This window comes from Bidens hawaiensis, unplaced genomic scaffold (genome assembly GCF_021521415.1).
Source record: "Bidens hawaiensis isolate Kalapana, Puna unplaced genomic scaffold, B.hawaiensis_p1.1 tig00036452_1, whole genome shotgun sequence".
Classification (NCBI taxonomy): Eukaryota; Viridiplantae; Streptophyta; class Magnoliopsida; order Asterales; family Asteraceae; genus Bidens; species Bidens hawaiensis.
Window position 1 is genome coordinate 119550 of NW_027505414.1, and position 13465 is coordinate 133014.

Here is a 13465-nt window from a genome sequence, read left to right on the forward strand (position 1 = left end):
TAAACTTATTGATGTTATTCTAAAACTTAATTTACGCACCATGTAATTATAATTCTTGATCATGAAAAATGAATACTTTTACAATATTAGTAAAATAAACTTCTGACAAATGGTGAATTAGTTTAGTTATTAAAGCAACAATTCTTGAAGAACAAGAAATCATCAACACAAAATCACTGGTTATACAAAGAAATATGTACACACACTTCACAGGCTAACCAGACACCTGATGGTGCAATAAAGGCATATGTATCATTATATCCCAGTAATATATAACTTGAAACAAATAAAACCACATATCTGTTCAAATGGATGATGTCAGCAGAAAGATGGGCAAGGGTAGTTTTGACTTTTGAGATTGATTTTCAAACTTGTGTACTTGAAAGACACCTCCATTGCCCCATCTGGTGTCCCTTTTCGAGAAGCACTAGCGCGCCTGGACTCTTCGCCACCGCGCTAAAAATGTGCCTAAAAATGCCAAAAAATAAATTAAAAAAATTACAAGACTATACAATTCAAATAAACAAATTTATTTTTATAAGAAACATTATCATTACTTGTTTCTTTGCGCTTTTCTTCTCAAGTAACCAAATGACGTAATCCACTGATAGTAAATACGGCAAACAAAAAGATAATTATCATGTTATCACTTTAAATAATATAACGAAACAAACTAATTTGTAGTACTATATTAAAAGAAAAACTTGCCTTAAACACCGAAAAGAAAGACAAACCAGCATCATCATAAGGTTTCTTGACATAAATCTTGTTAGGTGGTGATATCTCTTTGCATAAATGTTGAGCTATTTCCTTTAATAATACAACTTGCGCCTTATCGGTCCTCATCGATATAAGTGCTTGCCTCATTGACTCTCGATCTACCTCTAATGCATGAAGTCTTGCATATAGTTTCTTAACTTCAGGATCTTCAATTTCATCATGGTAAACTGACTCATGATGACTACTACAATCATCATAACCAAGAATATTAACCTTTTGATCGTTATTCACGTTATGTATAGAGTCAATAGTATAAATCCTATCACTCGTTTCATCTCCATATTCCGATACAGTTTCTACCTTCTTAAAACTTGGATAATCATTTGTAACCCTGGGAGAATTATGTACCAAATCTTCGTTAACCGTATCATAGATCGGGCCGACACTTTCACTAGAGAACCGCCTCGAGTGTTTCTTCATTGGAGAATAACCAACTATAACCTTTTCAAGAACAGGTTGACCGGGACTTCTTTCCAGTTGATTAATTCTTTCTTCTATATCTTTTAAAGAATGTGGTGTTTCACCAAACGCATACTTTTCTATATCAACCGTTTCGTTATCGTTATCCGAGTACTCATGAATCTCATTCAAATTATTGCACTTCAAAGGCGGGTAATCATAAGATGGGAAATCAAACTGGTTTTCAAGATTCGTATCAACGCTATTTTCGCGTGTCAGGTAACTATGTTCACCGTCTGCTTCCGATTCCGTGAGCCCGAAACTAATCATTCTATGCTTATAAGCTTGCACTTCACAAGTTAACGACTGAATAGATTGTTCACGTCGATATAACAACTCCTCTAATGCCATCAACTCTTGTTGATCATGAGTCATTTTTTCTTCAGAGAATCGTTTAAACTGCCGCGCTTCCATTTGAATTTCGGCTTTTTCTCGCTGCAACTTCAATATCATCGACATGGCTTCATTTGCAGCTGATGCTGACGCGTATCTTTCTTCTTCTAAATCAGAAATCAAATCTTCAATCGTGCGTTGTTGGTTACTGACCATCTCACGCAACACATCACATTCGTTTTCAATATCCACACGCACTACTGAAGGAATTTCAAGTCCGGGTATGATGAAATTATCACCATTTTCTTCAAACTCATCTAACTTTCGTTTCACAGATCGTAAATATGGACCAGAATTAGACACTGCTCTTGGGTCGCGATAATTATAGCCGCAATCACAATATTTGATCGCATTCGAGCTTTCTGAATCCATATTTGAACCAAAAGTGCATAAAAATAAGTTGAAATAGCTTATTAACCAAATGATTTTGATGTTTCCCTCCTTCCCTCTTAATTCCTCATAATATCACCAGCCTCCTCCACTAAACAAAACACCAATAGGACCCTGCAACAACCGGTATATTAACTCATCAACCGTCATAGGTTACGATTACAAACGTACAATTAGCGCTTGCATGAAAATGGAACAACCAAACAGAAACAAAAACCGACGGTTTGGTTTTATGCTTTTGTAAAAATCAAACTTATGATTCAGTTTTGGTTTTGCATATAATAAAAAGCAAACTGAATTTATATATTTTCATTTTTATTTTTTTTAAGTAGCATATAACAGGTTAATAAATATGTAACTCAAATATTGTAGCCCAAATGAAACCGAACCAAAAAATGAAACCAGACAGTTTTCAAAACATCCCGGTTTTAGCCCAAAACCAACGCAAACTGAACCTGCACAACTTAGGGCCGTAGGGATGCGTATGGTTCGTTTGCCATTACCATAATCGAGCTTCGGTTATGGAAAATGTTTACACATACGATTAAGTTGGGTCACAACCAATTGGTTTTGCCGGTTATGTTTAAATTCGGTTAACATTTACCAACAAAATATTTAGCAAAATCTAGATAGATTAAAAAAACACCAATAGGATCTTACAATAACCGGTATATTAACTATTTAACCGTCAAATTTGCAATCACAAATTCACAATGAGACAATTTAGATAACAGTTACGAAGATTTAAATGAAAATGAATAGGATAGGATTAGGTGAATGAATTTACCGTGAAAGCAATAAGGTCATAATAATAATAATAATAATAATAATAAAGAGGGGAAAGTGAAGGAGGGGAGTTTGTTTGTTTGTTCAAAGGTATGGAAATGAGGAAGTATTATTTGGGGTGTTGAATTGAATGATTATGAGATTCATAGAATTCAATTGGAGCCCTAGATTTATATTTATATTTCTGTTTTAGCTATAAAGAAAATTCAAGTTTTTCATCAAATATGGAATGTATAACTTGTTATTATTATATATGTTGTTGCTTAAATAAAACTATTTTTACCGAGCACGGAGGAGTCACCGTCATTCTGAAAAAAACAATCTGCGTTAAAGCATTTTTATACTAGTTCGACTAACTCCCATCAAAACTCTTAGACTTATTTTTGAGTCATAAGAAACTCGAAAAGCCTTGACATCTCCCAAAACCTCTTCCAACTTAGCCTCTTTGCCTTCCTATCGTTTCTCGTTTCTCACCTTTCAGATCCTCCAACTTGCAATGATCATAATTCTATGAATCACCTTTTTCTTGTACTCGCGCCTGTCCTCAAACTGTTATGCAACAAGAAAAGATCTTCCCCCGAAAACACAAAGATCTGGAAAGTTTTGCACCACGAGCTGATGTGTTGCCACACCACCGTGGCGAAAAAAAAAAACCTAGGATCCTTTTTTTTTTACTAAGATTGATTTTTTCGGGCTTTGGATGTCTGTTAACTCGATTTGAATTTTTGGTTTGGTCTAAGTGAGATATTATGATTATAACTTGTCATCGAAGTAAAATGAGAGATGCAATTAGGTGACAATGAGAGATGCAATTAGGTGGCAATGATCGAAAAGTAATGTAAGTGTTCGATAACCATTTGAAAAAATATATCCAAATACTTGAATTTGATACTCATTGCTTTTTTCTTATATTTTAAGAAAATGTGCTTGATCGACTTACAATAATATAGAAATGTGAGATAACAACTATAAAGCGGCATAATTCGTTATCTAGGAATTGAATTAACTTAAGCACATAATAGAATTTTGTTTATTGTTATCACAATTATACTTGATATTTGAAAAACTACAAAATGGTATAATTCATTATCTAGGAATTGAATTAACTTAAGTACATAATAGGATTTTGTTTATTGTTATCACAATCATACTCGACATTAAAAAAAAATATTATGTATAAGATCTTTTCATTTACTTGTATAAGGCATTCAAAATATAGAAGTTATAAGACCATTATTCATTTAACGTAATTCTGTAATTAAAATGTTTTTGTATTTAACTTTTAATAAAACTAAACATTTTGGTAATATTCGTTAAGCTGTATAAAAACATAAATGATATTAATATTATTAGTTTAAAAAAATCATTTGCATAAAGATATGTTATAATTGTTTATTGTACTTGGTTAGTTGGATTGTGTGAGAACAACTTTTCATAACGGGGATGCACGTTTTTTCGTTATTTCAGAGAATGGGAATCAAGGTGGGATTGTACGAACATAACAAATATATTATTTAATTATACAAAATTAAAGAACAAGTGGACAAATAAATCGTATTCGTTACTATAATCAAGTAAAAGTTTCCTACGTAAATACTTACGACCATTTGTGTCACCACCTATTGTGGCTCCCTCACCATTTAGATTAGACACCTTAAACCAACCAAATACCTCTTATGTTCGGCCTCTTTTACCTGCTATTATTGATCGTTTTACCCATTAAAAAAATTGGCGGTTTCATTTTTGTCATTCGTATGGAGATTTCAAGATCACAAGTCCTGAAATGTTATCCTAGTAGCTGAGCATATATTTGTGAAGTTATCCTCTCAAGCGAAGTTAAATGTGCTCAAAATATTTTGATTGTCTTTGTATTAAAATATTCATTATAATCCAGTATCTCTCATAAACGATTGACGTGAGATTCACATAAGATACAACAACCACCCTTTAAGCCCTTTCATCTTCAACGAGGTTTATCTTATCGTCCTAAGTAAACAAATGAAGAGTGGCTTTATTATTAATTGTAACATTCAACACGTCATACTAATCAATACACCTATTTCTCTCACTATGAGCTTACCATTTTGTTTTTATTATGCGTGTAGATCTCACAAGGTCACCTATCCCCAAACTGATCTTCGACTTTAATAATCTTTATAAGCAACTACTATTTTTTACGTTGACGTGTTTTTGAAGCATACATACATATATACTTTGTTTTGATAGTGTCTAAAAGTTGGTATCGGCGTAATGACGGATTAGGTTATTTAAATAAAATAATGCAACCTTGATGGCGTAATAGGGCTCGAAGATACTCCAAGTTTTATAGAAAGAAATGGGCGTTGGTGGTAAAAAAAACCATAGAGTAAGCACTTCATCATATTTGCACCAACATATTTTGACAAATGTACAAACTTATAATAAATGATTATTTGCGGTCTCCTCCAGCATCGCCACCGTCTATTGTTGTTGCTAATGCGTTAAAAGGCATGTAAACATTTGAGATGCAACATTAAGTTCACAAAAATGACAAGACAACTCAGCACATTTTAAATGATCAACAATTTAGATGCATCCGTCATGAAAACCCGCATATACTAAGTGACAATGACATCAGTCATGATTTGACCTTATGATAAGTTGATGCCGCTGCACCAGGTCACTCACATGATTCACTTGCAAATCGATTAGCAAAATGATATTATTGAGATTGAAGATAGACTTTCAGAAACCTAAACTTGGGTCTCGTTGACCATCGATAATTAGATAAACGTGACAAATGCTTTCGAGAATAAATGAGCATGGTTCACATGTATATTGGATTCTGTCTGCGTGGTGTATGTTAATAGTTGACGAAAGTTGAAAGAAAGGTGATAAAGAGTCAACTCTCATACAATGTGATTTTTAGTTGGCGCTATAACATGACACATGCAAACGAAATTGGATATACTCGACCAGAAAATTCCGATTGAATCCTTGCTATAGTCTTAACTAATATATGGCATCATGTTAAAACATGACTAGTTTTATGATTTTCTTTATATTCTAATCCCATATTAAAAAAAAAAGTAATTTCAGTTAGACATGTTTACTCATAATCATGACGGCTTAACCTGGGTCGATCTCTTTAAATAGTGTTATACGGCTTTTCAGACGCTCTATCCACTGAGCTACAGGCGCTTCATTGTATGACAACATTAATTAAATACTCAAAATCATATGTGTTTCCTGGTCACATCAACAAGCTTAACAAGAAAACCAGAATGATATTATTGAGATAGAAGATAGAAACTTTATTGATTACAAATTGTTGTAAACTTAAATAATCAAATTAATAAAATGAGTTTCATTCGACTAAAATGATAAGAACATGATAATCACATTAATACCCCTGAAGATGAATCTTTGTATCTATTTAAGTCTCTACGCTCAGTGCCGAAGCTTGGACGAAAACATTTGGGGGGGGGGGGGAAGCTATGTTTTGCCCGTGTCTACCCTATAATATAGTTTAGTGCATAAATTATGGAACTGTCATAAATTGAGGTATTTTCTACTTTCTAGTAAGGATTTGTGTGATTGATAATAATTTAAGCATATATTGTATTAATGCTAAATGTTCTTAACTACAAGTATTGGTGAATGGTGGTCATTGCCTAAGTGTTTGATATCATTACATTTCTTTAACTGTAAGAACTAAAGAGCTCTTTCTTGTTAATACTTGATACTATTAGTTTTCTCCTATTTTTAACATAATAAATTGCCTTTTTAACTCCATCATGTGAGTAGAGGGTGGACAAAATGAGCTTGATGATTTGTTGTCTTTAAAGATGTCTATGAAAGTCTTCCTTCATACATATTTCAAAATTTCACATTATAATGTGCACAAATGAGGCAAAAATGGGCTGTCTTACAATTGGTTATGTAGATCAAGTGCTTTTTTCCAAGTTGTGTTTCTGGATTTTGGTCAGCATAACACGCCCTTTTTTGCCCAAATAAACATAATTTAGCTACAAAGAGATTCATGAAGTTCTAAGATTGATTCAGCTGTTTGTGAATCTAACTTGATGCTATTTGTGAAGATGAAAATGTTTAGTTCTGGATGCCATTGATGGCTTCAATTCCAGTAATACTCTCAAGGCAAATGGACTTTGAGCTTATGAGTCTGGTAGGTGTCACACTATACAACTTGTAACTTTCTTATAGTTTTAATTTCGATTCCAACAAGTTTACAGGTTTGATAAACGGATTGTGAAACTAGAAGTTTGAGCAATTCGTTTGTCGTATGAAACGTGAATGGAAAACTATGAAGTAGTTTGAACAGTTTGTGTCTCACACTCTTATGGTTCTTTTTGTTGTTATAAATAGGGTAACATTACGTGTTGAGAATGAAATTATGATCATAATATGGTCAAATAGTAGCCTTAATAAAAAAATATCTGCTAGTCTGTGAAACTTTGACGCGCTAGTCATGTTAACACCGTCTAAGCAAAACCACAACCGGCCACCTCCTTCCCATCGCAAACACCCTCACAAAACCTCTCTTATATCTCATCCTAACGGTGGCTCATTGTCCACTTTTACCCTTATCATTACAAGCCATATCGATCAGTGATGTTAGAAATTAAATATTACCATGAGGCTTAATATGTTTTAAAAAAATGTAAAGAACCAATAATATGGTCGCACACGAAAAAAGCATGTCATATTTAGCCAATTTTTACGTAAAAACTGATGGAACTAAAAAAAAAAGGATAATCTTGCTAGGCTATTTGTTAAAAGTTATAGGAAAGTATGTTACAGAACAATATTTTGTGTATATACATTATTTAAATGTAAATAAAAATGGAAGGAAATATAAAACATTTAAAAGCCGCGCCAGGTAGGGGTCGAACCTACGACCTTCTGCTTAGGAAACAGACGCTCTATCCACTGAGCTACAGGCGCTTGTTTGTTTCTTAATGAAGTGACATTTATAGATGATTTGGGAATGTCAGTTTGTTTAATGGATTACCTAATATTAACCTGGTGGATGTGGATCAATCTGAGTTAGCCCGATCTGTTGGACCAAGCCCAATATCGGGCCTGTATACAATAATATCACGTATAAACTTTCTTGTTTACGTTATAAAAAATTCTAATTTTTATATGTTTTTTTTAACTTTTATTGTTACTTTACTTTACTATCATTATCAACCATGCAGCTACCTGACCATCATCGTGTATGAGGAGTTGGTAGTTGCTTCAATTGTATAGTTTGTCGAAACCGAACGTTATAAATCTAGCGCCCCCCCCCCCCCAACGCGCGAGTTATTCCACTCATTTCAATTCAAATTAGAGAAATCTTTTTTATAAGGTTACTTGGGGCACCCTTAGGTAATGGTTTTAGCTTCTTCGGCTTCACCACCACCGTTTCATCGGTAGTATAATCACTTTTCAATTTTGATTTATAATATATACCCGAGTGCATAAAAAAAACTTATGTGGCATGTGTCTCGGGTTCATTCGGGTAGTGAAGCAAGCCGAAAATGAATATTAGGTAGCGGTTGGCTTGCTCGATTTTATCAATATGCACCACTAGCAGTGGCGGACTTACACCTCTACCCCAAAGTTGTAGGTATCGACCGACTCTTGTGAAAAAGTTTTCTTAAGATATATACATGTTAAAAATCCAATTGACCTCCATAAAATTTGACACCGACCATCTTCCGACCCCTATAAAAATTATTCGTGGGTCACCCCTTACCGCTAATATCCATAATAAAATATATATATTTTTAGTATGTACGTATGTACTTTGTAGCATGTGCCCGAACTTTCCACGTAAGACCATATAAGTGCCACGTGTATAGCCGTTTGCCACGTACTTCTATAGACAACATATATCCATATATCAATCGATCATCTATGATATACAATAAAGAGTCCGTTTATTTATTATTTGTCACATAAAGCAATTAGAAGCACAAACAAAAACAACTTAAATGGAAGAAGAGATATTAACCGGTGAAACAAGTGCAGCCGGAGAGCTGCCATACACCGCGGAGCAACCGCGGTTGATGTCGGAGGGTAGTCGGAAAAAGAGGCTTAGAGTCATGGTAGCAATAGACGAGAGTGATGCGAGTTTATACGCTCTAAAATGGACCCTTGATCACCTCTTCAAAAACGCTGCCACCGACACCGCTAGGGAACAAGTCCGGGAGGTGGAACCCGACCCGGAACAGGGGATGGTGACCGTGGTTCATGTGGTGCAACCATTCGAGCGTTACACTTTCCCTGCTGAGCCTTGTTAGTAACCTTGTATTATTTAAAGTTATATATATATCATAATATTTATTAGTGTAAACTGTAAAGTAAAGTAGGAGTAACATTTGAACTTTTTTAAAAAATACAGTTTTTTTTCTTTTAAGTTTTACTCATGGCTAAAATAACCCCCCTTGTTTTTCTTGAAAATTATGCAGCGATGTATACATCTACGGCTATGATTGAATCGGTGAGGAAAGCGCAACAGCAAAATGCGGCGCAACTTCTTTCCCGTGCTTTTCAATTATGCAAAGAAATAAAGGTATAGTAACTTATGGCTTATCGTTGTTCATTTGTTCGGTTAAAAAAAGAAAAAAACTAGTTATCAGTTTTGTTTTGCGTTTTTCTGTTTTTAAAAGATCGTGTATAAATTTGGGGTTGGATTGTGTAACTTAATGAAATTTAGGATTGAATGTGTAACTTAATGAGACTTTGAAGTTGGTATATGAAAAAAAGATGGTGTGGGGTTGATTGTTTAATTTAGTAAAGTTGAGGTTAGCATATGGAAAACGACACCCCCACCGACAGTGTTTGCAAAAATCCCGAGTTCCCGACTAGATTAATTCCTGATTAATCGTTAGTCCCCACCTCATTGTTAGTTGTTAGTTAGTTTTGGTCTAGTCGGCTAATTAATGGCCAAAATTGCGATTAATCAGAGCTCTTTTCGGCAATATTCCGGCCAAATTCAGCCGTTTTTAATTATTCCGGTCAATTTCCTGCTAAAATTTATATTTTTATATATCTAAAACTACATATGAAATTGTTTGGGTATATATATGAAAATTCTACCCTAAAGTTGGATCCAATTAATTCAGATTAATCGCTAGTCCCACCCCACCGCCCGACTAGCGAATAGCGATTTTTACAACACTATCCTCCGGCCACCGAGTTTTGATACAGGAGATATGATAGCTCATGATAGCTTTAATGAGTATATTATTTACACACTTATTTCCCTTTGTTAAATTAACATAGTTATTCCTCTTTATTTAATTAAAATCCTGATTTAACATCTTTAGGCTAAAATGAGTTGGAATTAATCTTACCAATACGTTCCTCCCTGATCTATCTACATGTCCAGATAAAATCAGAAACCTTGATTCTGGAAGGGGATCCTAAAGAGATTATTTGCCGAGCCGTGGAGGAAATGCATTTCGATCTTCTTGTTGTAGGTAGTCGTGGGCTTGGGGCGATCAAAAGGTAATTTTTATCACAACTTTACATGATACGATCCAACCTTAAAACACATTAATCGCCAATTAACCTTAAACGCACTAACGTGCTTTAAAAGTGCTAATTATACTAGTTTTTATAATATAATGCAGGGCTTTGTTGGGAAGCATAAGTGACTTTTGTGCTCATCATGCTCGGTGTCCCATACTTATAGTAAAGTCTCCACACAAGTAGTGATGATCTATACAGCAATGTTAAGGTATAAAATCATATTGTATATTATGGATTATATCTATATTAGAAATAAGGGTCCTATGTGATTGTAATTTGAAGGGATAAAATCTAATCAAATATGTTTAGTCATATATTGCTGGTGAAAACTTTTTTATAATTTTTCATATCATATAAATGTTTATAAAAAGTGATTTTTTTTTACAATTACCATTAAGTAGTCAGGACTTAAAATCACAAAATAATTCTTAAAAAAGAGTATGTTTATCTTATTGACACTTGTTCCTTTGTAGTGTCTTGCTTGTTGTATAATTCTGGAGGTGATATGAATCAAAAGCTTGTAAAAAGTAAAAATCAATCAACAAAACTGGAGTACAAAACATAAAAGACTAATGTAACGCTGGAGAAGGAACACACATTTTATTTTGTTTATCGACCAGTGGATCAGGCTACCAATACATAAAAACTGGCCATCACTTTTCATCTTTCGAGTTTTGACCATCTTTCAAGATGAGGTTATATCCACATTCGCCAATTATTTAATTAATTTATTCAAATAAAATAGTTTATAAATATTTTATAAGTACAAAAATAATTTAAGTAACATAACTACAATTAAAAATAACTTAATTATCTACTGCCCATTGGTTAATAGATGGGAATAACAGTTCAATATAATAATACGTAACGATCAAAAATGCAAAATTTTATTACAAAGTAACAAACCCTATAATGGTAATATAACAAAAATTATAGCACACAATGATATTAATATTAACTAGTAGAAGCTCGCCGCACAGCGGCGACACACTGACGGGCATGTGGTCGGTATTGGTTAAACTCGTTACGGCCCAAACATTAAATTCAAAAAATAAATCAATGAAAGTCCAAAAAATTATTGACACACGTATCACTTATGATTTACACGAAGTCAGTCGATATTGGAGAGGTTCCTACGATATCGGCATTAAACTAAAAAGAATATTTTCAAAACAAAAAGATAACTAAAAGAGTATATTTTTAAAAAATCGGTAAAACCCGGGCATTATAGCATCTAGTCGATATGAATTTGATCTGCATAGGTTAATTCGTAAAATGAACATATCTACAAAAAGCAAAACAAAAATTGGTAAAACCCCAATCATTAATTCAGTCAGCATTGGATAAGTTCGTCATGGTATAAACCTAAAAACTGAATTCATAAAATGATCATAATTAGAACAAAAAAACAGCAAAAATTAGTGAAACCAGGGCATCGTGATGACTAGACGACGTGAACTAGATCGGTATCAGTTAAGTCGTTACGATAACAAACTAAACAAAAAATAGATACTTAAAATAAATATATTTAAAACTAACAAAAGGCAAAAGATAAAAAAAACTAAATCCGATTTTAAAATAAAATATTTCAAAAATATTTGCGACACCAAAATCCAATTTTATCAATGTAGTATAATAATAATAATGAGTTACTTTCATTTAAGAACTCAGAAAAAAATTAAGAACTCTTAAAAACCAAATATTTTTTTATTTTTTTTTATAAAATAAAATTATTTGAGAGTAGTTTTATCATATTTGATATATAAATTTTTTATTTACATATATAAATCACAAGTTTACATATATGTAAAATTTATGTAATAGCAAACTTTCATATGTGTAAAGAAAATTAGATATGTGTAAAAACTAATTTGTATAATTGTAATCATACATATAAATATAAAAAGTGATAAAACGACACTAAAATAATATTATCATACAAAAATTTATATAAAAAACGTTAGTTATGATGAGTTTCTTAGAGTTCTTAAATAATTTAAGAGTTCTTTAATGATACTTATCCATAATGATATAACAAATGTAATTTATATTTATTTAGTGAAGTGATATTTATTTCATTTATTGCATTAATGGTATCAATAAGACTTTCTGCTATAAAGTTTCACCGGATTTCCAAAATAAATGTATTCAATTTCTTATTATTTCTTTTTTAAAGACCAAACAAGCAAATTCAATTTTCTTATCTATACTAATAAGGTTTTTCAATGCCACATGGCATCACACAAGTTAGTTTCTTACAAAATTTCCCACCTTTCTCTATTATTAAATACACTTCTTTTTCTTATTAATAGTTTTATATTTAACTTTTTTTTCTTTTTAATCAATTATTTTTTCTTTTTAATAATTATTTTATGATTTAAAAAATTTAATACAAACATAAATATATTATTTAGTTTTATATAAATACGTTGTATTAATTATTAATATTAAGCTTTTGTAAGTAGCGATTTCACGTTGAATAAGATATTAATTTCAAATTTTAAAGAAAGAAATTTTCACTTTATGTTTGTTTTACAGTAAAGATTAATAAAAGTTAAAGTCAATTACCTTAGATGGTTGATTTGTTTTTGAGACAACCTGTTTAACGCATAGTAATTTATGTGTTTCATTATTTAAATTTGCAATAAAATACAAAACCAAACTACTAATTTTGATATGGATGTTAAAATTATAAATATTGTATACAAAAAAGTATTTCGAGATTTAGGAATTTTCAATAACCTTTTATTTTCATATTGTGTAATGTATAATTTATTCTACCATATATTATATCTTTATATCTTTTGAATATATTTTTTGTTTTTCACATTGTGCTATTATTTAAATAAATTCATTTATTCTAACTCGTGTTCTATATGGATCTTAATACCATATATCATTACGTATGAGTAATCCTTACAAAATTTTCTCATTTCTCTCTCATATTTAATATGTATATTTTTTTATTAATAGTTTTATATTCTATTCTTTTTTTCTTTTTAATATATTATTTTCTTTGTTTAATAGTTATTTCCTGGTTTAAAAAACTGAATACCAACATAAATATATTATTTAGTTTTATAAAAATATACTGTATTAGTAACGAGTTTTCACATTGATTTAGATAAAATAA

At 31.8% G+C, this 13465-nt stretch overlaps 2 protein-coding genes and 1 non-coding gene across 3 annotated transcripts; 1 reads left to right on the forward strand and 2 right to left on the reverse strand.

Moving 5' to 3' along the window:
* Positions 1 to 137: 137 nt before the first annotated feature.
* LOC143613042 (myosin-binding protein 7-like) lies at positions 138 to 2026 on the reverse strand. Its single transcript, XM_077086868.1, has 3 exons — positions 709 to 2026; positions 558 to 604; positions 138 to 468 (listed from the first exon to the last, which is right to left on the reverse strand). The coding sequence occupies exons 1-3, from the start codon at positions 2002 to 2004 to the stop codon at positions 366 to 368; spliced, it is 1446 nt and encodes a 481-aa protein (XP_076942983.1). The 5' UTR covers positions 2005 to 2026; the 3' UTR covers positions 138 to 365.
* Positions 2027 to 7679: 5653 nt separating this feature from the next.
* Positions 7680 to 7752, reverse strand: TRNAR-CCU (transfer RNA arginine (anticodon CCU)). Its single transcript has one exon. It is a non-coding gene; the product is annotated as a tRNA-Arg (tRNA).
* A 1026-nt stretch (positions 7753 to 8778) lies between these two features.
* Positions 8779 to 10549, forward strand: LOC143613043 (uncharacterized). Its single transcript, XM_077086869.1, has 4 exons — positions 8779 to 9093; positions 9267 to 9370; positions 10190 to 10308; positions 10434 to 10549. Exons 1-4 carry the CDS (start codon positions 8790 to 8792, stop codon positions 10513 to 10515), a joined length of 609 nt encoding a protein of 202 aa, XP_076942984.1. The 5' UTR covers positions 8779 to 8789; the 3' UTR covers positions 10516 to 10549.
* The last annotated feature ends 2916 nt before the right edge of the window (positions 10550 to 13465 follow it).

Coding starts and splice junctions, on each gene's coding strand:
- LOC143613042 (XM_077086868.1), bottom strand. CDS start 2,004: ATGGATTCAGAAAGCTCGAATGCGATCAAATATTGTGATTGCGGCTAT. Junction 605..708: donor CTTTCTTTTCGGTGTTTAAG/GCAAGTTTTTCT, acceptor ATTTACTATCAG/TGGATTACGTCATTTGGTTA. Junction 469..557: donor AGAAAAGCGCAAAGAAACAA/GTAATGATAATG, acceptor TGGCATTTTTAG/GCACATTTTTAGCGCGGTGG.
- LOC143613043 (XM_077086869.1), top strand. CDS start 8,790: ATGGAAGAAGAGATATTAACCGGTGAAACAAGTGCAGCCGGAGAGCTG. Junction 9,094..9,266: donor CACTTTCCCTGCTGAGCCTT/GTTAGTAACCTT, acceptor AAAATTATGCAG/CGATGTATACATCTACGGCT. Junction 10,309..10,433: donor GGGCTTGGGGCGATCAAAAG/GTAATTTTTATC, acceptor AATATAATGCAG/GGCTTTGTTGGGAAGCATAA.